At 35.0% G+C, this 26,439-nt stretch overlaps 1 protein-coding gene across 5 annotated transcripts in view; it reads left to right on the forward strand.

The window, feature by feature from the left end:
• The window catches only part of WDSUB1 (WD repeat, sterile alpha motif and U-box domain containing 1), a 73,709-nt gene that overhangs the window by 4,972 nt on the left and 42,298 nt on the right, over nucleotides 1-26,439 (forward strand). For all 5 annotated transcript variants that reach the window (XM_021004930.2, XM_021004929.2, XM_021004932.2 and 2 more), the window contains 2 exons: nucleotides 591-775; nucleotides 13,965-14,057. In XM_021004930.2, the coding sequence (XP_020860589.1) occupies nucleotides 591-775; nucleotides 13,965-14,057 (278 nt within the window). The remainder of the gene's footprint in view (nucleotides 1-590; nucleotides 776-13,964; nucleotides 14,058-26,439) is intronic.

Genomic DNA, 26,439 nt, shown 5'->3' on the forward strand with positions numbered 1-26,439 from the left:
CCTTTTTTCTAAAGACAAATAGAAGTGGTAAAGTGAAAAAAAATTCATGTTGCTAAATGGTTACTTGAGTGTAGCGAGACTGAATTTTTTATTAACTCACAAATAATGTATAAAACAATGTGAATGTGGCAAATTTAAACTTATTATAGTTAAGTCAGGCTTTGTAGTTATTTTGAAGATAAAGACATAGTAGATAATATTGACTGCTGTTTAATAGATTTTAATGGGATTGATTTGTGTTACCTACTTTGACATTTGTTCTCCTTTATGCATGTCTCTCTGCATGAAAAGCTAAATGTAAATCGACTTTAGGTTAAGACATAAGGCAGTTTTGTCTTGTGAAATACATTATTTGAGATAACATTAAATTTCTCACTTTATTTTAAGAGAGCTTGTTTCAGTTTAATCATAGAGATTATTTTTCCTTTGGGCATACATTAAAAAGGAAGAGTAATAGCCATTTTCTCCTTTTTTAAATAATAACTAGTGTTTATGATTTTTTACTTTATCAGGTTATAAGTTAGAAGTTATATTTTCAATGCAAAAGATGTTTAAAAATCAAATTCCTTTATTCTTTAACTCTGTTCCAGATCTGGTAGTGTTAAAGATGGTTCCTTGGTGGCCTGTGCATTTTCTCCTAATGGAAGCATCTTTGTCACAGGATCGTCATGTGGAGACTTAACAGTCTGGGATGATAAAATGAGGTGCTTACATAGTGAAAAAGCACACGATCTTGGAATCACCTGCTGTGATTTTTCTTCACAGCCAATTTCTGGTTAGTCATTTTACTGTTTTAAGTACACCTTCCTTATATTATTTTCTAATACTATTTGTTTTATTCACTTTCTTTTTATCATTATTAAATATAATAAACCCTAATATATTACATATGATATGCTAATATTAATAAATGTTAAATATTATGTTCTCAATCCTATAATTTCTTTATTCTTCTTTGTCATAAAGAGATGCCATAAGAAACAATGAACCAAACTAGCATATCTGATATGGTTCAACTGCTGATGGTATCATAAACCCAAATTTGTTAAATATTGTTATTTATGGGAGAAGAACATTCTGTTTTTCATACTGCAAGAGGGTTGGAATTTGATGAAATATTTTACATGGTATATTTTAATGGAAAAGGGAAGGGCAAAGGATGCATAAGTTGGACTAACCTATGTGAAAATTGTATTTTAGACATTTTAAAATTTTAGTTTCTCACTCAGTTTAAAATTTATAGCTATTCAATTATATATTTGCAGTAATTCTAAGTAATGAAAAACTGGTAGTCTGAAAATTATATAAAACTTTAAAAACTGAGGTAGCATTTTAAAATACATGTTTACATTAGAATCTAAGTAGTATCTGGGAAATCTATTTGATTGACATAAATAACAGATTCCATAAGAAAAAAGTACATTAGCATTTAAAGTCATTTGGGAGAATACTTTAGATTTTTATAAATTCTGAGGGCTTTTATAAGAAATCTAGTTTTTTACTGGTCAATAGGAAAGGATCTTTAACTTAAGTCGTCTGTAATAATGAGCAAAGTAATATTTGTGAACTTTATAGTTACTTCCTGGAGGTGTGTTAAATTTTTAAAATAACAATGTTCAAGCAAAGAATGCACGTCAGGAATATATATATTTAGGTTTAGCTCATTTCATATAATAGTTGTGTTCCTCCAAAAATTAGTATAAATCAAATGATATTTTAAATATACCAGGTAAAAGTACTGTTTTAAAGAGCACTTTGAGTAAAATGAGTAATCCTTGTTTTAATGCATTTAGTAACTTAAATATCTTTAAATGCTCTGCAGAAATAAAGATAAATCTAAATAACTGTAGAAACATTATTTGCTTATGGCGAGGTTGAGCCAATACAATAAAAAAGACAATACTACCTAAATTAATTTTTACATTCAGTGTTGTACAACAACTAGAAAAAATGATAATTCATTTTTAAGAAAAAAAAAAGAATTTCAAGGGCAAAATGAAATAAATGGCAAAGAAGGGGGGTCTATCCATACCAGAAATCAAATAAAATAATAGTCATTTTAGCACTTTGGTACTGGTTAAAAAATTATGTTGACTCAATCTACACATGAGCACTTAATTAAGTCTGTCTTTACTATTGCAAAGTTCATAGTTTTATAGTTCATAGATTCACACATTTTTTATTGATAGAGTTCCTGGGTACATCTTGGTAGATACATTCCCAAATACTTTATAGCTTTTGTAGTTATTTTAAAAGGAATTTTGCTTTCTAGTTCTTCCTGCTGAGCTTTGTAGGCAACAAACAGAAATGCTTATAATTTATGTGAGGTTTTTTTTTTCCTGCAACTTTGCTGAATTTCTTCATTGCTTTCTAGTTCTTCCTGCTGATCTTTGTTGGCAACAAACAGGAATGCTAATGATTTATGTGGGGTTTTTTTTCCTGCAACTTTGCTGAATTTCTTCATTGTTTTAATGAACTTTTGTTTTTTAAGTGAATAAGGTTTTTTAAGTGAATCTTATCATTAGCAAAAAGTAATAGTTTTATTTATTCTTTGCCTAAGCTTATTCCTTCATTCATTATTATTCCTACCAATTTTATAGATCAGGGACCTAAGACTTAAAGAGCTTATGTGACTTGTACATATAGCTAGTAATGTTAGTCATGAGATTTAGACTCAAGTCTTTCTGACCCAAGCCCAGAATTCTATTACTATGGTGCCTCTTCTGTTGCATCATTTATGTCATAACTTAGTGCTAGGTATAAGATAAATACTTGTTGGCTGAAAAGACATAATATCTCACTGTAGCACCATTACCTTCTTCCATAGCCTCTTGGGTCCGGCTCTAATCATACCCCTGCATAGATTCCTGTGGGGAGCCTTGTCTTAGCTGTATGACTGAACTCTTCATTGGAAATGCTGCCCACTGTGTAAAGGATATATATGTAGTATTTTAATTACTGGAGGGACCATGTAGTCCATGAAAGAGTAAGAGTCAGAACCATATTTCTGCCCTAGCTGCAACTTTAAGGAATTCTCCTTCCTTGCTAGCTTGAAGTTATACATGTGTGTTAGAAGAGGAGAATCAGCCATGCCAATAAGAGCTGAAAAAGTGGTTGGTTCTGATTTTGCTTCTTCATTCTTAGATCACTAGCTGCCACTTGATTTAGCTGTATTTACATGTTTTACCTAATTGGAGTGAAATTGGATGACTTTAGCATTGGGGCAGGAGTGACTTCTTTTGGCTCCATTCTTGATCATTGATGTGGACGTTCCTTCCATCCATACCAATTAAAGCACCTTATTACTTGTTCATCTTGTAAGCTTTTGACCTCCTCCTTCAATAAGGTTGCTACCTAACATGCTAGCAGCCTTATTCACCTTCTCATGCCATCAGGAAGATATCAGTAGGGCATATGGGCTGTCTGTTGGTTATTCTCCCTTCTTGCCACATAAATCAACTGATTTTTTTTATCACATGCTTTCCAAATGATATCTTTTATTCTTGTTTTTTATAGTTCTGTATTTGTTAAATTTCAGAGTATTGACACAGTATAGCAGAATACTCTGATGTGCCTCTCCATTGTCTTCTGAGTAATACTGATTTTTTTTCTTCAGAGGCTATAGTGTTCTGTGATTCAAAGTCATACAACACCACTTGTGAAATATTTGTGTTAGAAAGATAAGTTTTAAAAAGATTGGTTTTAGGGAGAAATTTAGGGTCCAAGAGCTTTACAGTTTTTGAAAGGCCATACAGTCTGTTCTCTTCCTGTTGAATTGTGGGTCCAACTCATTGTCTCTTTGCTTTGTCTGTCGTGATGTGTGTGTGTGTGTGTGTGTGTTTGTAGTTGTGCTCTTTAGGTTGTCGATATAACTGCATATCATAATGGACAGTGGTCATTCTTCATCCACTTGGTTTTTCCTATGTCAGACTAAATTCATGTGAGTGGTTATAGAACTTATTCAGGAAGCTCTGCATTGTTATGAGATGTGCTTAACAGGCTCCCTGTTATATAGAAGCATCCAGAGTACGTCATCCTCTTTAGGGAATCTGTCTTCAACTTGAACTCTACATGGATCTCCTCCATGTCTATAGCAAACCTTTAGTGAGCATACATCTCATTTTATGTCACCTGTAATACATGCAGAAGGTCATTGAGCAACCTTATTATCTTATTAATTAATTTTATAATTATATAATTTAAATTATATATATAGTTGCATAAATATATATGAATTATATAATATATAATAAAATATAAATTATTATATAAATATCTATAAATATAAAATTATAATTTTATAATATAATAATTAATAGTATATATACATTGTTTTTCTCTTCTGTTCTCCCCTCCACTGAGCAATAAAGAAAAATAAATACTGGTAACAAGTATGCATAATCCAGCAAAAAAATTCCCCCATTGACAGTGTGCAGAAATGTATTTCATTCTGCATTTTAAGCCTGTCACCTATCTTTGACAGGAAATGAGTAGTGTGTTTCATCTTCAGTGCCCCAGACTTGTATTTTATCATTGCATTAATCAGAGTTCTAAAATCTAAGTTGTTTTTCTCTTTAATGTTGTTGCCATTGTTTAAATTGTTCTCTTCATTCTGTTCACTTCATTCTGTATTAGGTCGTGGGAGGCTTCCCAGTTTCCTCTGTAATTGGCCATTTTAAAATTTCTTATGGCACAGTAATATTCCATTTATATTCAATCGATCAAAAAATTTTGTTAAGCACCTAATATGAGTCAGGCACCATGCTAAGAGCTGGGGATACAAAAGGAAGCAAAAAACAGTCCTTGCCCTCAAGGATCTTACAGTCTAATGGAGGACACAAAATGTAAACAAATATATGCAAAGCAAGCTGTATATAGGATAAATAAAAAATAATTAACAGAGTTAAGGTACTAGAATTAAATGGGATTGGGAAAGGCTTATAAAAGATGGGATTTTAGTTGGTACTTGGAAACCAGAGAAGTCACTAGGCAGAGTTGAGGAGAAGGACATTCCCTTAGTATCCAGTTTGGAAAGAACTGCTATAAATATTTTTGTAAATACAGGTCCTTTTCATCTTTTTTTTTAATCACTTTGTGGTATAACCTAGAAGTGATAGCTAGCCCAAGGAATATGCACAGTTGGGTAAATATTGGGGCTTAGTTTCAATTTCTAGAATGGTTGGAGCAGTGCACAGTACCTGTTAACAGGGCACTAGTGTGCCTGTTTTCTACTATTTGTAGTATTTGTCATTTTCCTCCTTTGTCCTCTTTGCCAATCTGGTAGGTGTGAGGTACAGCCTCAGAATTGTCTCAATTTGCATTTCTAATAATTAGTGATTTAGAGAATTTTTTCATATGGTTGTTGATAGTTTGAATTTCCTCCTTTGAAAATTGCATGTTCATATCAGTTTGTCAATTAGAGAATGGCTCTTATTCTTATACATTTTAATCTGTTCCTTATGTATCTTGGAAATGAAATCTTTGTCAGAGAAACTCACTTCAAAGATTTTTTTTCCAGTTAACCTCTTTCCCTTCTAATTTTAACTGCATTGGATTTGTTTGTTCAAAAATATTTAAATGTTATATGACCAAAATTTGGCCATTTCATCTTATACAATCTTTATTTCATATTTAGTCATGAAGTCTTTATAGATCTGAAATATAATTTTTTCCTTCCTGTTCAACTTTGTTTATGATATCACCTTTTAAATCCAAGTCGTATTTATTTGAAGCTTATTTTGGTATATGGTATGAGAGGTTGGTCTATGCCTAATTTTTGCAAATTAGCTTTCCAGTTCTCTCAGCAGTTTTTTGTCAAATAGCGAGTCTTTACCCTCACCATCCCCCCCAGTAACTAGAGTTGTTTGATTTCTAGGGTCCCTATGCCACTATGTATTCATTTGCTTCTATATTTTGTCTACCTGATCTATTCCACTGATTGACCTCTCTATTTTTTTATGAATACCAAATCATCTCACCAATGACTATTTTGTAATGTAGTTTAATATCTGATACTGATAGATTCTCCTTTTCTTCTCACTTTTTTATTATTCTTGAGAGTTTGACCTTTTCTTCTTCAATATGAATATCATTATTATGTTTTCTAGCTTTATAAAATAATATTTTGGTAGTTTGGTATAATACTGAGTAAGTGAATTAATTAGGGAATATTGTCATTTTTATTATGTTGGCTTTACCTATCCAGGAATAATTAGTGTTTATCATATTATTTAAATCTGTCTTTATTTCCACAGAGATATTTTATAGTGGGATTCATATAGTTCTTGTGTATGTCTTGGTTTGATATACTCCCAGATATTTTATACCTGCCATAGTTATTTCAAATGGAATTTCTTCTTATAGCTCTTCTTGCTGGATTTTGTTGTTTATATATAAAAATGGTGATGATTTATGTGGAATATTGATTAATTTGATGTATGCTTAGTAGACTTTTTTAAATACATTTTTAAAGCAATTTTGTAATTTTTCTGTACAAAATCAGATACTCTCATAGCCAATATACAGTAAGCTAATGGGAAAAGTTTCACTAAATCTTTTAGTCAATTATGATAAAAATATGGCTATCTGGAATATTGTTTTTGAAAACATTCCTGTTCCTTGCTAACGTCCTCACTGAGGATATCCTCAATATTTGCATAGGTTATCCTCATAAAAAATGGTATATAAATGAGAAAGTAGGTATGTAGGCCGGTAGTTGTTAATATGCTCTTAATTGTCTGGGGAAGTGTAGTGAGGAAAGGAGATATTTAAGGAGATACGATATTTTTTCCAAACCTTTGGTGTCTTCTTCAAATACTTTGTTAACCTATCCCTCAATACTCTCACAGTAGTGTTGCCTCCAACCTAGATCTCCTCCACTCTAGCAGTTTTTCCCATCTTTATTCTCTTCAGTGCTATTTCTACCTCCCTTAGAGGCATATTCAGGACTATTAATATTAGAATCCAAATATAATGGCTGTGCTGTCTTTGAGTGTGAAAATAGATGTTTTGTTTTATATTTTTTAGGGCAGGGAGAAGGGAGTAAGTATTCATGTAGTACCTACAATGTGCTAGGCACTGCAATAAGTACTTTTGTTTGTTTGGTTTTTGTTTTTTGTTTTGCTTATGCAATTGGGGTCACACAGCTAGTGTCAAGTGTCTGAGGCCAGATTTGAACTTAGGTCCTCCAGACTCCAAGGTTGGAGCTCGATCCATTGCACCACCTAGCTGCCCCTGCAATAAGTACTTTTACAAATGTCTTATTTGATCCTTAACAATAACCCCACAAGGTAGGTGCTATCTCATTTTATAGTTGAGAAAACTGAGGCAAACAGAGGCTAAGTGACTTGTTTAGGGCTGCACGACTAATAGGTGTCTGTGTCTAGACTTGAACTTGACTTCAGGCAAGTGTTCTATTGACTGAACCACCCACTACCTCTTTATTAAAATCTTAGTACATCTGTGTATCTTTTCCATTTTTCTTTTGTTTGAACTCTTTCCATTTTTATTCTTAAATGCCCTCGGGATGACGTTTACTTAATTCAGTTTCTTACTCTGCTGCGTCCCTCTATTATATTAAAGCAATACTTCTTACAGGCTTAGGGTCATTGACTTTGAGCTGGAAAGAATCGGGCCATCTAGATCAGAGATGTCAAACAGGCAGACTGTGGGCTGTGTGTGGACCACAACAGTCCTGTGTGTTGCCTGAACCCGATTAAAATGTAATTAAGAAACCATTAACAAGATAAATAAAAATACTATCAAACGTAAACAATATTACATTTTAAAACTAAGTTAATATGTAGCCTGTAGGGATCCTGATGTACAGTTTAGTGGCCCCTGTTTTTTTTTTTTTGAGGTTGATACCGTTGATATAGTTCGACCACTTCATTGTATAGGTGAAGAAATTTAGACTTAGGGAAGCTCTAAATGAGTTGCCCAAGGTCACAGAGGGAGGATTTGAACCCAAGTTCTGTGACTTTTTAGGAAGTATTATTTCACTGTACCATGCTGCCTCCCTATCACCTTTCTCAACTAAGATTTTACAGATAAGTTTATATTCCCTACAAGTGTTGCCTGTTGCTATCATGCAAATCAATCAAGTATGCAAAGGCTAAGGTGCAGTGGGGGACTCTTTTGGCTTCCTTGTTACTGCTATTGATTTATATCAATTAAACCTAGATGTGAAATTGTTGTAGGTTGTCTGTTTCCTTTCTTCTCTCCATAAGGATTTCTCATCATCATGAATTAGTTTATATAGATCAGGGTGGAGTTGTTTTAATTGCATCTTTTTCCAGTTTTTATTCCTCTAGTTTGCTTTGTTCCAACTAGTCAGTGATCTGACTCTATATAGACAGCTGATTCAGCAATGACTTATCAATAACAAGTTGTTCATTTTAGATATTAGTAAAGTTTTTTAAGTGAAAATTGAAATCCTGAAATTAGTTTTGGCTCATATAATTGTATTAATTTTTCACTTTTAAAATATTTTAAATTATTTCATTAATTCTTTCTATCTCATATAAATTTTAAATAATTTTGAAAGACTTATGAAAATATTAATTATACTAATGTAACCTAGATGAATTAAAATAGGCATGTATGATCATATTTATTTTAAATCATAAGTTTCAACCGTAGAGTTAATATGTTAATAGTAGGTGACAAAACTTTTAATTGTATATAAATCCAAAGGACTGTGTTACAAAAATATATTTTTATATATTATTCAGTGTCAAACTTTGTTACAAGGATAAAAATTAAGTTATGTTCTAGCTGGATGCTAAACCAGCTTTGTGTTTTGTTATAGAAAACTTGTTTGTTGACATGTTTTTAAATGTCCATTTAAAAAAATGGAATAGTGGATTAAGCCAGGTCATACTGGCATATGTTCGGGTCAGTGTCTTTTCTCTGAAAGTGTATATTTTTATAGCAGATCATGATAGTTACTCCTGTGACATCATCCTCAAAAGTCAAGAATATAGTCTTAAATTCTAAAATTTTTTCTGTACAGATTTATCGTTCATTTATCTAGCTAATTGGTTGAATATAACCTTCTCAATAAATAAATTCTATTGAGTATTTCTGTTTCCACAAGTGATTTAAAATCACCTCTTGATCATAATTTATTTAGTTAGAATCAGTTACAAAGGCATAGCTACATTTTATTCAAGACCCATAGATAAAAAGTCTAAAGTATTTAAACTAAGCCATTACACCTTCTTATAATCAATTTGTGATTATCTTTGAGAGGGATTATCCATATTACAGCTGGATTATCCCTAACAAATCTTGCTTTCAACTTCCTTATATAATTATGAAATTAAAACACTTAGTTCTTACCTCTTTCCCATGATACTTTCCATTTCTTGCTTTGTTTTAGTATTCTGAAAAGTTTTATTGCCCGTTGATAGCATGGAGTAAGAAATCTAGGAAGAGCTGAACTGGGAAAATGTCAAAAAACCACACAACTTCGTAACTCTTCTGCCTTAATAAAATTTTCACAATGTGGCCTCATTATTTTGCGTCAAATATTATAAATGCTTAGACTGTCTAACACATTCATATTCAAATGTAACTTTAAACACATTCCAAAGCCCTCCATTGAATAATAATCAATTGCATTTTAGTGAGTTGTATTTAAGAAATGTTATGTTCTATTCCCAAACAATAAGATAACATAAAAATACAATGCCTCATATTTCAACATTTAATTTTGTTTGTGATAAAGGGAATTTATTTTTTAAGAAATTCTATTGGGGCAGCTAGGTGGTACAGTGGATAGAGCACTGGCCCTGGAGTCAGGAGGACCTGATTTCAAATCTGGCCTCAGACGCTTAACACTTACTAGCCGTGTGACCTTGGGCATGTCACTTAACCCCATTGCCTAGCCAAAAAAAAAAGAAGAAATTCAATAAATGTTTATAAATGGCTACTCTGTTATTTGCATTAGGAAAGACTATGGAAGAATCAGTTCTAGATAAGGAGAATAGCATGAGGAAGAAAAAGAAAAGGAAAGTGAGAATGACTATATAGAGTGTTCGGGGAACAAAGAGTAGACAAGCTTGGTCTGGTATTCTGTGATTTATGAGAATTTTCACGTTTATGGTATTTGAAGAATATAAGGTTAAGGCTTAGATTCTTAAAATCTAGCCACCGCTCAGATTTACAATCTAGCCAATAGCTCACTAATGTTCAAACTCCTTCAGAGTCTGCCCAGTATGACAGATGTTCTAATAAACCTTGTCTTTGGCTGGAAAAAAAAAAGAATATAAGGTTGAATTATAGGTAGGTAAGGCCAGATAGTAGAGAACCTTGAAATCCAAGTAGAGGGGATTAGTTTGGACTTTGTCCTTTAGGCAGTGAAAAGCCATTTAGAGTTTTTTAGACAAGGTAGTGTTATAAAGAAAGTGATGTTTTCACTAGTTTGGCTCAGAGATTGTGACTATTATAATAGTATTAAATGATGGTAGTAATGGGCAGTAGTAAAGTTGATTTATGAGAGATTTTCAAAGAATTTTTTAATACAATATGTAACATAGTGTTGGAGTTGAAAAAGCATAAGCTCTGATTTTGAATCCTGCCTTTGACACTAGTTATATGATCACAAATCACTTAACACCTTTAAACCTGAGTTTCTGTGCCTATTCTACCTACCTCATAAGGATATTGTAAACGGCAGGATATCTTTAGATAATATCTATAACTTTTTGCCATCTTTAAGGTAATGATATAAATAGCAACTGTTGTTATGATTATAATAGTGGGACATTCACGCAAAAAAGCTCACGCAATGGCAAATAGAGGACAACAGTTCAGTTAAGAGATTAGATAGTGAAAGACAAAAATGTGAGAGTCACATACAATGGATAATTAAAACTATGAAAGTAGATAAATTTGTTTTCTAGGGCTAGAGTTTGGAAAAAAGACTAGAAATTTGAGAGTAAGCTTTGAATACACACAGGAGGAAAGAAATAAACAAGAACCAGGAAAGTGTAGTACCATAGATGCTGAAGAAAGGAATGGTTAGTAAGAGATGCTCCCCAGGACTAGGAATAGGCCACTGGATTTGGTGGCTTTGTAATTGTTGTGTTATGAGAGAGTGGTTACCCTAATATCACATTGATGGTAAGAGAAAAATGTGAAGTGAGGAAATGGAGACATTATGGTAATTGTATTCAAGAAATATGGGAGCTAAAGGAGACAGGTTCAAATGAAGATTCTTTTTTTTTTTAATTAATTCATTTTTAGTTTTCAACATTCACTTCCATAAGATTTTGAGTTTTAAATTTTCTCCCTCTCCTTATCCTCCCCCCTCCCCAAGACGGTGTGCAATCTGATATAGGTTCAACTTAAGCATTCATGATAAATATATTTTCACATTAGTCATGATGTAAAGAAGAATTGCAATTTAATAGGATGAACCATGAGAAAGAAGAAACAAAACAACAAAAGAAAAGGATGCAAATAGTATGATTCTGTCTGCATTCAGAATCAGAGTTCTTTCTCTGGATGTGGATAGCATTTTCCATCGTGAGTTTTTTATAGTTGTCTTAGATCCTTGCATTGCTGGGAAGAGCTAAGTCTATCAAAGTCAGTCATCACACAACTGTTTGTTACTGTGTACAATATTCTCCTGGTTCTGCTCATTTCACTCAGCATCAGTTCTTATAAGTCTTTCCAGGTTTTTTGAAATTTGCTTGCTTATCCAAATGAAGATTCTTGGAATGGAGCAATAATGTTTGAAGTGAAAGTAGAGAAACCTGTGAGGAGGAAGAGATTGGATATACTAGAGGAGATAATAAAAGAGGAGTAAGAATTTGATTGCTCGCAAATGGAGACAGCTTTAGAAACAGGAAAGACACTTCTTTCTCAGACAACAAGGGGAAAAGATACAGAGAAAAAAGAGTGAATTGTAGAGAATACAAGAGAATTTTATGTTTGACCTCTGTCTTAGCAAAGTAGGCTTGATCATTTATCCAAGAGTGGGAAAAGGAAAAATAGATTTGGGGATTTGTAGAAAAGATTTGGGACAGTTCCACTGGTTGGCTGTTCTTAAGAACAAGAAGCAGAAACAGTTACAGCCTTGACCAAGAGTTTTTATAATATTAGGAAAAGCAGCTTAGGTCATTATTCTTTGTGAATCAAGGCTTTGGTAAGTAGAGTTTTATTTTAAATGCCTTTTACAGGAAATTATTTTTAATGTAGAATGAAAAAGAGTAATTAAAAGAATGGATGATTTTCATTTTATCAAGAATGCCTGTTTTGCTGTGCATACCCTTTGATCCAGCAATACTGCTACTAAGTCTGTATCCCAAAAAGATCATAGAAAATGGAATAGGACCCACATGTACAAAAATATTTATAGCAGCTCTTTCTGTGGTAGGAAAGAATTGGAATTTGAGGGGATGCCTACCAATTGGGGAATGGTTGAACAAGTTTTGATATGTGAATGTAGTGGAATACTATTGTTCCATAAGAAATGATGATCAAGTGGACTTCAGAAAAACCTGGACTTACATGAACTGATGCTGAGTGAAATGAGCAGAACTAGGAAAACATTGTACACAATAACAGTAACACTGTATGATAATCAACTATGATAGACTTAGCTCTTCTCAGCAATACAGTGATCTAAGACAATCCCAAAAGACGCATGGTAGAAAATGCTATCCACATCCAGAAAACTACAGAGTCTGAATGCTGATCAGAGCATACTATTTTCTCTTTTTTGTTCTTTGTTTCTTATTTCTCCTGGTTTTTTTCCTTTTGTTTTGATTCTTCTTTCACAACATGACTAATGTAGAAATATGTTTAATATGATTTTACATGTATAGCCTATATCAGACTGCTTGCCATCTTGGGAAGGGGAGGAAGGGAGCGAGAAAAAAAAATTGGGATTCAAGATCTTATAAATTAAATATTGAAAACTTTCTTTAAGTATCATTGGAAAAAATAAAATACTATTAAGTAGGGGAAAAAAAAGAATGTTTTGTCCCATTCCTCTTCTCCTACTCCATCTCTCCCATTCTTGGTTTCATTATCTCAACCTTGACTTCATGCTCTACCTCACTAGTTTTCCACTAGCTACAACCTTGGAATTCGTTGCCTTCTTAACCATCTTACATAAGTTTCCGACTTTAAAATCCTCATCCTTGGAATACAGTAATGAAATTGAACTGACTCATCCATTACAGATTTATGGTGCATAATCTCAGTTCAGCCAACAATTCTTCTACTTTATACACTCTTTCAATTCCCTAAATCATTCCCCATGGTGATTGCATCAAAAATTATCCTTTTTAAACTAGTCCTCAGTCATACCCACATATCTCTACATAGGATTTTACTTTACTAAGATGATTGAGGGCAACTGACATGAGAGGTCTTTCAACTCTCTTTATTCCTTAAAAAATTATAATATCCTTTTACCTTCTTGTTATAAGAGATTCATCTCTATTCCTTGTTAAGGCTAACTCTTTTTCCTGAACCATCGATCCCGTTCTTTCCTACCTCGAACAAGGTGTTGTTCCAACAAATCTTATTCTCTATTCAATCCATCCTCTGTACTAGCTTCTTCCCAATGTTAAAAACACTAGTCTTCCCTGTCCAGGTTCAATCTTCCCTTTCTTCTCCTTTTCTCACTGTCTGATGTCTTTTCTTCCTTACCACATGAGAGCAGATACACAAATATTCTATCACTTGTAGGCAGGACCTGGAGCTATGCCCATGCAAGAATGTAATTGATCATTTTTGGAGTCCACAAAAAGATGTGTAACAGTAGTAAACTTCATAAAATCATCTTTTTTTCTGATATTAGAGGAACAAGGTAAATGAATACTACTTAGGAAAAATGCTTGAATAGGGATATTATCAGATCTCAGTATGAAAAAAAAAATCTGTTTTCTTAGATCATTAATCTGTTTCATTAATTTTGATTCATTTGAAATACTTAATTTTACCAGATGGTGAGCATGGCCCCCAGTTTTTCCGAATGGCATCATGTGGTCAAGATTGCCAGATCAAACTTTGGGTTACTACATTCACAGATTTCTTAGGTATGTATGCATCTTGAGTCATATGCAAATAATTATGATGACTGTTTTTATTAGTCTTTTTTTAAAAAAAAAACAGTGACCAGGATACTATAAAACTGATTCTAAAACTGTTTTTATGTAATATTTGTTACCAAATAAGATTGTTTGCATCAAAGAAAGCTGTGGTAGACCTTGAGTGAGGCAAAAAATTTAGATAAAATGTTGTTCTTGCCTTCATCAAGGTTCTAATATAGTCAGGGGATAAGATAAACCACAGATAACTGCAGTATATGTTAAATGATAGCTTCACTAGAGAGCTGCAAAACAAAGTACTGAGGGAAAGATTGAAGGCAAAGATTATTTCTAAAAAGATCAGAGATCTGGCATGTGCCCCCTTCTATCCTGTATTTATGTATTTATTTTCAGTATACTTATATATGTATTTGTTGTCTCTCCAGATGTGATATAAGCTCCTCAAGGACCACTGTCTCTTGTCTTTGTATCACTACCACCTACCTAGCACAGTGCCTGGCATATAGTGGATACTTAATAAATATTTGTTGATTGAAAGCTTCCTTTAGTTTTGAATTGGGCTTTAAAGGATAGATAGAAATTCAACAGGTAAATAAGGGAAAGAGGATATTCTAGTAGTCATAGCAAAATGGCAAGAAAACCGCATGTTAGTGGGACCCAGTTAAGTTGGAAAAGTAACGTGGTGACCATCTGTATAGTGCTTTGAATGCCTGGAAAAAGATTTTAAACTGTGGAAGGCAGTGTAGAGTTTGTGGAGTTTTGTTTATTTTTACCAGATTAATGCACAGTGAAAATTATTCTTCATATGCTTTGAAAACTTATTGAAGCTACTACAATAGTCCAGGCATTGGTAATCAAGGCTTTTCTAGAGCCTATATACTTAGCCATGTTAGCCACAACCTTTTGTGTGCTTGTCCTACTCTGTCCTACCTTTCCATTGTTCCATCTACTCAACAGTTTAAGACCCTGAGAGAACTCTAGCCTGAGGCCAAACCACTATGGACAGTGAAAACATACCTGAACTTATTTTTCAATGACAATAAACTCTTCCCTGCTCATTTTCCCATTCTAGTGATTCTGAATCCCAACTCTTATCATTCGAACTTTATTCTTCATCCCCAACTGCCTAATCTCTTATTTCCATCCACCTCAACCCATACTCTCCACACCTTCCATTGTCTTGCTTCAAAGCTCATGCTTTCAACTGTGTACTCTGGAATGCCTGCTCCATAAGCAGTAAACTTAAATCTTTTCTTTTCCCACTCCTTCCATTATCTAGCTGTGGGAGACCTAGATATAAGCTACTCATTTCAGCGCTGGCTGTACTTTCACTCATTCCTTCCAACTCACTAGTTGAAGTGGAGATGTTGAAATACTCCTTCCCCCGTCATTGTCAAATTCAGGTTCTCCACCTACCACCATCCTCCCTTTGAGGTCTTTACAATCTGCATCTGCCACCCATTCAAAATCCTGGTAGCTGTTGTCTGTAGATCTCTAAGACATTTCCTCTTTCTTCTTCAGTGAGTTCAGTGTCTGGCTTACAGGCTTTCTCTTCAGCTCTTGCCATCATACTTATAGATTTCAACATACATAATAATACTCCCTCAAACACCCTTACCTCACAGTTTCTCAGCTTACTCTTTTCATATGATCTACTCCTCAGCCACACACAAAGATGTTCATCTTGCCATCACTCACAAGTGCACCACTTCCATGTTCATGAACTCTGAAATTACTTTATGTGATCACAGTCTATTGTCATTCCACCCCTTTCTCTCTGCCTTGCAACCCCGAACTCTGTTCTTCATCTACGCTGTGACCTCCAGTCTCTCCATCCCTCAGGTCTTTCCAGGACCTAACCTCTCTGCTCCCATCTCTAGAGTTACAACTTCCAGACTCACATCTCCAGCTGTCTATAGGACATCCCAAACACTTAAACTCATCATGTCCAAAACTGAACTCATCATTCCCCCCACCCCCGAAACCATTTCCTCTTCCTAACTTCCTTATTTCTGGCTCATAACATAGATGTCATCCTTCAGTCCTTGCTTTCTCAACTCTATATCCAATCTGTTGCTTCGGCCTGTTGATTTTACCCTTGCAACATCACCAAAATATACTTCTTCCTTTCTTCTTCCACTCACACCAGCACCCTGGTACAGTCCTTTGTCACTTCACACCTAGGCTATTGTAATAGTCTACTGGTTAGTCTGCCTGCTACAAGTTTCTTCCCACTCCATTCCATCCTCCACTCAGCTGTTAAAGTGATCTTCCTAAAACACAGACCTGACCATGTCTCTCCCCCCGTCAATAAACTCCTGTAGCTCCCTGTTATCTCCAGGATCAAATGTAAAATTCACTGTTTGGTATTCAAAACCCTTTATAACAGCCCCTCACCCATACTTCACATACTCTTCGACCCAGTGACACCTGCCTCCTTTCTGTTCCTTAAACAAGATACCCTGTCTCCTGACTACACGCATTTTCATTGTCTTTCACTGCCTGGAACATTCTCCCTCCTCATCTCTACGTCTTGTCTATGCTGGCTACCTTTGCATCCCAGCTAAAATCCCAGTTTTTACAGGAAGCCTTTCCCAAGCCCCCTTAATTAGAATTAAGGCACTAGAGTGCCTTCCCCTTGTTGATTATTTCTAATTTATCCTGTCTTTAACTTATTTGTACATACTTTTTTTGCATGTTTTCTCCTCCATGTGAGCTCCTCATAGAGGAGAGACTATCTTTTGCCTTTCTTTGTATCCCCAGTGCTTAGCACAGTACCTAGCACATAGTAGGAATTTTTATATTTATTGGCCAACTGACTACCAGGGGTAGTCACCCCCTGTTCTATTATCAACAAATTGCCCTTCCTATTAGACCTGTTCATCTCTTGTTCTTCTCATATCCTTGCAATCCATAAAACCTTACTTCTCCCAGATAATAGTGTATCCCTTGTTGTTCTCTGTTTTATGTGATATACCTTCACTTCTACCCCTTCTTTCCCCAACACTCTGGGCAGGAAGAGGAAAAGGTATATTTCTTGCTCCATACTCTATTCTCCTCCTGCCACCATTATTCAGCAAGCAGCCTCTAATCGATCTATTTTGACATTCATTGAATCCAGATATATCGTTCTACCCAGATGCTTGTGACTGTTTTCTTCTGCCCCCATGAGGTCCCTCCTTTTTCAATGAATTTAGTACTTGGCTTATAGTATTCCTTTCACCAGACCCTGCCCTTGTAATTTGGGGTTTCAATTTACGTGTTGATGTCCACATACAAACACTTGTGTAGCCGTCTTTGTTCATGATTTTCTACTTCATGATGAAGAAAAATTAAAGAAAAAGAAAATCTGTATTTCGTTGTTTTTCTGTTTTCTGAAATTATGATTGGTTTCAGATTCTGAAGTCTTTCAAAGTTGTTTTCTTTTGCATTGTTGTGGTTTTTGCATAAATTTTTTTCTGGTTTTGTTCTTTACATTATACATCAGTTCATAAAAATACTCCCAAGTTTCTCTTCATATCTGTCTTCTGATGAATAACATTCCATTATATTCACATACCAGTATTTGTTTGGCCGTTCTCCAGTCTCCGATTCTCCAGTCTTTTGCTACCACAAAAAGGCCTTCTCTAAATATTTTTGTACATATGGGTACTTTCCCTCTGTCTTGACCTTTTGGGAGTATATGTGTGTTATAGTTATTGCTGGATCAAAGGACATGAAGAATTTGACTTTTTATGTATGGTTCCAAATTGTTTTCTAGGTGTTAGACCAATTTAGAGTTTTGCCAACAGTGCATTAGTGTGCCTCTCCTTCCATAGCTTCTCCAACAATTGTGATTTTCATCATTCGTCATCTTTGCCTATCTCTTGGCTATGAGATAAGACCTCACTTGTTTTAATTTCCATTTCTTATATTATTGGACCATTCTTTATATGGTTATTGATAGCTTGCATTTTTTTTGAAAACCTTTTGTTCCTATATTTCTTCACTATTCTTCCAGTAAACTGTGTTTGCAACCTTCGAGTCATTCTCAACTCCATCCTCTCCCTTCAAATTTAATTGATCTCTATTTCTTGTTGATTCTTACTCCAGGACATAGAATTATAGCATTATATAATTGTGAAACCTCCTTATTTTACAGATGGTGGAACTGAGACCTATAGAGATGAGGTGACTTCCTCAAAGTCACACAGTAAGTGGTAGAGCCAGGTCAGTGTATGCAGAGAATAGAACATACCAGAATACTTCAAAGAGAATAAACAATAAAAATAAAGGTAGAAAAATTCATTATGATTGAAATACCAGAAGATTTAAAACCTTTTGATGTAGCTGTAGACTGCTAGAAATGAAGCAGCAACAAATTTCAGTAATAAGCTTACTAAGGCTTACTGTGAAGGGTAAAGAACAGAATGACACACTGTAGCAGACTCTGCAAATGGTTTCTTTGACTACAAGTAAAAGAACTACCTGTGTGACTTTTTGTGAGTCATTTAACCCCCATAGGCCTCAGTTTCTTCATCTGTGGGATTTGGACCAGATAGCTTCTGAGGTCTGTTCCCAGCTCTATATCTTTGATCCTATGAACAATATTCATAAATTTCAATGGAAAAAGGACTGTTCATTATGAATTGGTTTTAGCCACATGTAGATAGATAGATAGATCGACAGACAGATATGTAATTTTGTATTTCATGATTGAGATTCTTCTGGTCTTAGCATTTTAGTCAACAAATATTTATTAAGCACCTACTGTGTGCTAGGTGCTGTGCTAAGCACTGAGGATACAAAAAAAGGCAAAAGACCATCCCTGCTCTTGAAGAACTCATTCTAATGGGAGAGACAACATGAAAACAACTATGTATAAGCAAGATCTATACAGGATAATCTTATCATCCACCGAGGAAGGAATTAGTGTTAAAGAAGATTGCAAAAGGCATCTTATAGACAGTTGGATTTTAGCTGGGGATTAAAGGAAGCCAGTGAATCCAGGAGACAGAGATGAGGAGGGAAAATGTTCCAGGTATGGGGGACAGCCAGTGAAAATGTCTAGTCAGGAGTTGGATTTTCTTCAAGAAATATGTAAGTTGTGTGTGAAGACTATAATGGTAGGTGTTTTTGTAAGGCTTCAAATGTCAAATGAGAGATGTTAGGAAGGTAGAAACAACAGGCCACAGATTGATTATTGGAGGGGGAAGAGAGTAAAGTGTCAAGAATGACATCTAAGTTGCAAACCTGGGTGACTAGGAGTATGGTGGTACCCTCTACAATAATAAGAAAGTTAGGAAGAGAAGAGGGTTTAGGAGGAAAGACAATTCAGTTTTGAACGTGATGGTTTAAGATAAATATGGGACATTAAGTTCATTATGTTTAATAAGTGTTTGGAAATGTGAATCTGGAGGTCAGAAGAGAGAGGTTAGGCCAAAATAACTAGATCTGAGAATCATCATCATAGAGATGATAATAGCACTAGTGAGATCATCAAGTGAAATAGTTTAGAGGGAAAAGAAAAGAGGACTCAGGACAAATCCTGGGGGGGACACCCATGGTTAGTGACATGATCTAGATGAAAATCCAGTAAAGGAAATGTAGAAGGAGAAATCAGGTAAGAGAAAACAGTGTCATGAAAACTTAAGAGAAGAGAGTATCAGGGAGAAGCATGTGATCATCAGGGTCAAAAGCTGCAGAGAGGTCAAGAAGGGTAAATATTCAGAGAAGGCCTTTATATCTGGCAATTAAGAGATCATTGTAACTTTGGAGATAAGATCAGAACCCACACTGTAGAGAATTAAGATGAGAGTGAGAGGAAAAGGAAGTGTTAGCAACAATCGTAGATTCCCTTCTCAGGGTTTTTAGCCACAGAAGGGAAGAGAGATATGAGATGATAGCTAATGGGGATGGACATATCAAGTGAGTTTTTTGAAGATTGGAGACTTTGTGTGAGGCAGGTGAAGAAGGTAATGGCAGATGGCATCTGAGTGATGTGAGATGAAGAGGATAGAATAAGAGGGAGCTCTCAGCAACTTCTTCCAAGTTTTCCAGCGAAATATAAGGCAAGGTTCTTAGCTAAGAGTGTTCGGAGGATATGCGATTTAAGGAGAGAGGAAAAGTTATTTTTTACAAAGCCTCTGTAGTGAATGGAATGGTGAATTGAGTAGGGAGGTACAGTGAGGACCCCGTTGAGTTTATGTAACATAATTTTTAAGTGGACCTATTTAGCACAGTTATACAATCTTCTTCAGCTTTATTCAGCAGCTCCTGAGTAGGAATGAAGGCAGCCTAGTAATTCAAGGCTGAAACTTGGTAAAGAAAAATAGAATATAGGGGTGAGAGACTCAAGAATGGAGGACAAGGTAGAGTTGAGTTGGTTTGCCAAAGTTATCAAGGTAGGGAAGGGAGGAGAGTATAGATAATGCAGGGTAAATGGCCTGGGAAAGAACTAAGGGATAATGGAGTCTTTGGAAGCAGGGGTGAGGATGAAGAGCAGAGTTTTGTTCAGTTGGTAGTTGTTCACATCAGAGGTAGCTGACCTATCAAACCAGCATATGTTAGAATTAACACAGTAGTAAACTGAAATTAAACTTTTATTCCCAATTTAAATTGATTGGTTTTTAACATGATTTGTATAGAACAGAGTATCTTGGTTTTATATATGAGTTCATCAGTTTTCTTTAAAAATAGGAAATATTTGAAGTAAAATGCTAGGTGTTTTTGTTTTCCCTTTCTTTTCTTAAAAATTGTGTTGAGGGCCATTTCGTTTGTTTTTTTTCAGCCCATTCATTTCTTGATGTAACTTCCTCTGCATCCTTTGAATAGAGAAAAACAATTAGAACACAGGAAAAATAGCTAAGTAAAAATAACTAAAATAATGGTCCCAATGATATTGGAACATTACAGATATGTAGTCCCTTACCATCTGATCTGAGAGGAAGAAAGTGTTTTCATCATTTCATTCTCAGGGCCAAGATTGGCCATTACAGTCTCTCAGCTGTTAGCATTATTAGCATTATTTGTTTATGTGACTGTAGTTATTCCATATATATATATATACATATATATGTATGTGTGTGTGTGTGTTTATACATATATATATGTGTGTGTATATATATATATATATATATGTGTGTGTATATATATATATTTTTTTTTTTTTTTTTGCTTTTGCTTTTTGGTGAGGCAATTAGGGTTAAGTGACTTACCCAGGGTCACACAGCTAGTAAGGGTCAGGTATCTATAATTTGTTCATCCATTACCCAGTTGATGAGCATCCCTTCAGTTTCTAGTTCTTCCACACTACAGAAAGAATGGCTGTAAATATGTTTTTGTATATATGGGCACTTTTCCTCTTTCTTTGATCTCTTGGTAGGGGTTTAGGGGAGGTACACATAATAGTGGTTATCACTGCCTATCAACAGTTTGGCCACAGTTTTGGGCATAATTCCAAATTTCTTTTAAGAATCAACTATTTCTCTCTTAATGAGCAACCAGTTTGTTTCCCATTTTTTGCCACCACAGAATACATTGCTACGAATATATATATGAATTATACTAATTTGTAAAATAATCATGGAAGGATTGTAATCTGCATTGGTAAAGAAAATATTCACTAACTAAATCAGAATCCTTTAAAAGTGAAATAAAGAGTCATTATTAAGTAATACCAATTTATGAATAGTTTGAAATATTTATTTTCATTCAATATTATTTTGTGTTTGGGCCAGTTACAAATAAAACTTTATATTGCGGTTCCACTTTGGGAGCCAAGATGGCAGAGTAAGAAAGAAGTAAGTCGCTTTCACCCTCCCTCATTAACCTCTGAAAGCCCAGAAAATGTAGCCATAGGAAAAACCCTGGAACAGCTGAACCAGCAGAAAGACGGGGTGCAGCAGTCCTGTAGCCCAGGAAGCTTGAGGGATTAATGGGAAAGGACCCCCTTGCCCTGGGGGAGGGGGAACAATACAGAATGGGAGATGTCCCAGCAAGCTACTGGAAAGCCCCAACTAGCATACCAGGGGAGATCCTGAACCCCAAGTGGTGGAGCAGGCAAGCACCAACATCAGGACCCCCAAATGCCTCAGTACAGGCAGGGGAACCAGTGGAAACTGGCATGGAAAACCACCACATGCCACAGCATTCCCCAGCAGCCAAGTATCCTTGTGCCTCAGCAAAACTCTGCCTCTGGGAAGTACCACTCTGAGAGGGAAAGCCCTAGGTGGAGAAATATCCTACAGCAGTGAAACATCCATCTGCAAGGAGCCAAAGAAAGTGAAAGGAAAGGTCTAGGTGAGCAAGCCACATCCAGGGGCCAGACTACCCATCCATACCCCTAGAATTCCAGTGTTGCCGATTCCAGCCCAATCCCAGGTAAGCTGCCAGAACCCAACAGCCTCCAACTGCCAGCATCAGAGGCCCCAGCACACAAAGCCAGTGACCAGGACCTGGGTTCCCAGGACAAGAAGCTTGGGTCAGTGCCCCCTGCTCCCCAGTAGGAGAGCCCAGTTTTTTTTAAAGGCCAGGAAATAAGCAGACACCATGAGCAAAAAGAAATGTACCATAGATTCTTATTATGGGGAAAGTGAAGATCAAGGCAGAAATTCTGAAAAGGACAACATTGTCAATGAACCACATCTGGAACTTCAAAAGGGAATATGAACTGGTCTGAAGCCCAAAAAGACTTCTTAGAAGAGCTCAAGGAGGATTTTTAAAGTCAAATAAGAGAAGTAGAAGAAAAATTGGGAAAAGAAGTGAGAGGTATGCAAGAGATGTCAATAGCTTGGAAAAGTAAGGACAAAAATTAACTGTAGAAAACAAATCCTTAAAAAATACAGTTGGCCAAATGGAAAAAAAGGTACACTGAAGAAAACAACTCCTTAAGAGGCAGAATTGCCCAAACGGGAAAGGAGACACAAAAACTCACTGTTAATGGATGGATCAAATGGAAAAGGAGGTACAAAATCTAATAGAAGAAAACAATTTGTTAAAAATTAGAATTGGGCAAGTAAAAGCTAATGACTCTATGAGAGAGTGAGAATCAGTCAAACAGAAACAAAAGAATGAAGAAATAGATGAAAATATAAAATACCTCATTGGTAAACTGACCTGGGAAATAGATCCAGGAGAGACAATTTAAAAATTATTAGTGTACCTGAAAATTACAATGAAAAAAAGAGCCTGGATAGCATCTTTCAGGAAATTATTAAGGAAAACTGCCCTGAGGTCCTAGAACCAGAGGGTAAAATATAGCTATATGAAGATGTACTGATCACCTCCTGAAAGAGATCCCAAATTGAAAATGCCAAGGCATATAGTAGCCAAATTCCAAAATTACCAGGCCAAAGAGAAAATACTGCAAGTAGCCAGAAAGAAATAATTTAAATATCATGGAACTGTCACAGTTAGGATTATGCAGGACCTTGCAGCTTCTACATAAAAAGATCATAGGGCATGGAATTCGATATTCCATAAGGCAGAGGAGCTTGGCATAATCTTTCAGGAGAGGAGATGGACGTTCAACGAAATAGAGGACTTCCAAACCTTCCTGATAAAAAGACCAGAGCTCAACAGAAAATTTGATCTTCAAATACAAGACTCAAGAGAGACATAAAAAGGTAAATGGGACAGAAAAAAACAACATGTTATTGATAAGGACAAACTGTTTACATCCCTCCTAGGAGGGAAGATGACACTTATAACTCTTGAGAACTGTATTGTTATTACACCATTTTAAATGGGTATTACATAGAGAAGGTGGGTAATAAGTTGACTTTGATGTAATGATAAAGAAAAATCTAAGTAGGTTAAATGGATCTAAGTGGATTAATCTGATCTAAGGGAATATATTGGGAGAAAAGGAAAGGAGGAGGCAGACTAGGGAATACACATTACAGGAAAAGACACAAAAACCTATTACAGTAGAGGGAAAGAAGGAAGGAGATGAGCATTGTTTGAACCTTACTCTCATCAGATTTGGCTCAAGGAGGGAATAACATAATTAGTTAGGTATGGAAATCTAACTTGCCCTATAGGCAGTAGGAGGGAAAAGGGGAAAGAAAAGGGAAGGAGTAAAGAAGGGAGGGAAGTAGTTAGGGGAAAGGGGAAGAAAAGGGAGGGGGCTAATAGAAGGAAGATGGAACTGAGGGAGGTGGTAGTCAAAAGCAAAACACTGGTGAGGAGGGAAAGGGAGAAGGAAGAAAGAAAAGCATAAACTGGGGAAATAAGATGGAGAGAAAGGCACAGATACTAACTAATCATAACTGTGAATGTAAATGGGATAAACTGTCCCATAAAAGGGAAGCAGATAGCAGAATGGATTAAAAACCATAATCCTACAATATGTTGTTTACAGGAAATACATTTGAAATAAGGTAAAGGTAAAAGGATGTAGTAGAATATATTTTGCTTCAGCTGAAGTGAAAAAAGCAAGGGTAGCAATCCTGATCTCAGATGAAAAGCAAAAATAGATCTTATCAAAAGAGATAAGGAAACTACATCCTGCCAAAAGACACCATAAACAATTAAGTAATATCATTACTAAACATATATGCTCCAAGTGGTATAGCATCCAGATTCTTAGAGGAGAAGTTCAGGGAGTTACAGGAAGAAATAGACGGCAAAATTATACTAGTGGGGGATCTCAACCTCCCACTCTCTGAACTAGATAAATCTAACCACAAAATAAGAAAGAAGTTTAGGAGGTGAATAGAATATTAGAAAAGTTAGATATGGTAGACCTCTGGGGAAAATTAAATGGGGATAGAAAGGAATATGCTTTTTTTCTTGGCAATACATGGCACATACACAAAAATTGGCCATGTGCTCAGGCACAAAAACCTCACAATCCAGTGCAGAAAGGCAGAAATATTAAATGCATCATTTTCAGATCAATGTGCAATCAAAATTATGTAATTATGTAATATGTAATAAAGGGCCATGGAAAGATTGACTAAAAATAATTGGAAACTAATCTGATCCTAAAAGATGAGTGGGTCAAACAACAAATCATAGAAACAATCAATAACTTCATACAAGAGAATGACAGTAATGAGACAACATACCAAAACTTATGGAATGCATGAAAGCAGTTCTTAGGGGAAGTTTGATATCTCTAAATGCTTACATGAATAAAGTAGAGAAAGAAGAGATCAATGAATTGGGCATGCAACTAAAAAAACTAGAAAAAGAACAAATTAAAAATCCTCAATTAAATACCAATTAGAAATACTGAAAACCAAAGGAGAAATTAAGAAAATTGAAATTAAGAAAACTATTGAACTAATAAATAAAACTAAGACTGGTTTTATGAAAAAGCCAATAAAATAGATAAAGTTTTGGTTAATTTAATTTTAAAAAAAGGAAGAAGAAAACAAAATCACCAGTATCAAAAATGAAAAGGGTGAATCCACCACCAAGGAAGAAGAAATTAAAACAATAATTAGGAACTATTTTGCCCAACTGTATGCCAATAAATTTGACAATCTTAGTGAAATGGATGAATATTTAACAAAAATATAAATTGCCCAGGATTACCAAAAGAGAGGAAGTAAAATACTTAACCCCATCTCAGAAAAAGAAATTGAACAAGCCATCAGTGAACTCCCTAGGAAAAAAACCTCCAGGGCCAGATGGATTTACAAGCGAATTCGATCAAACATTTGAAGAACGATTAATTCCAATACTATTTAGACTATTTGGGAAAATAGGCAAAGAAGGAGTCTTACCAAATTCTTTTTATGATACAAATATGGTGCTGATACCTAAACCAGGAAGAGTCAAAACAGAGAAAGAAAATTATAGACCAATTTCCCTAATGAATATAGATGCAAAAATTTTAAATAAAATATTATCAAATAGATTATAGCAACTTATCACAAGAATACACTATGACGAGGTAAGATTTATACCAGTAATTCAGGGCTGGTTCAATATTAGGAAAACTATTACCATAATTGATCATATCAACCAACAAAACTGACAGAAACCATATGATCATCCTAATAGATTCAGAAAAAGCTTTTGACAAAATACAACACCCATTCCTATTTTAAAAAGCTGGAAGGAATAAATGGAGTCTTCTTAAAATAATAAGTAGCATCTACCTAAAACTTTCAGCAAGCATCATATGTAATGGGGAAAAGCTAGAAGCATTTTCAGTAAGATCGGTGGTGAAACAAGGATATCCATTATCACTGTTGTTCAATATCGTACTGGAAACATTAGCTTTAGCAATAAGAGAAGAAAAATAAATTGAAGGTATTACAATAGGCCAAGAAAAAGCTATCACTCTTTGCAGATGATAGGATGATATACTTAGAGAATTTTAGAGTTTCAAGTAAAAAGCTACTTGACATAATAAACAACTTTAGTAAAGTTGCAG

This window comes from Phascolarctos cinereus, unplaced genomic scaffold (genome assembly GCF_003287225.1).
Source record: "Phascolarctos cinereus isolate Bilbo 61053 unplaced genomic scaffold, phaCin_HiC Scaffold_726;HRSCAF=1367, whole genome shotgun sequence".
In the NCBI taxonomy this organism is placed as follows: Eukaryota; Metazoa; Chordata; class Mammalia; order Diprotodontia; family Phascolarctidae; genus Phascolarctos; species Phascolarctos cinereus.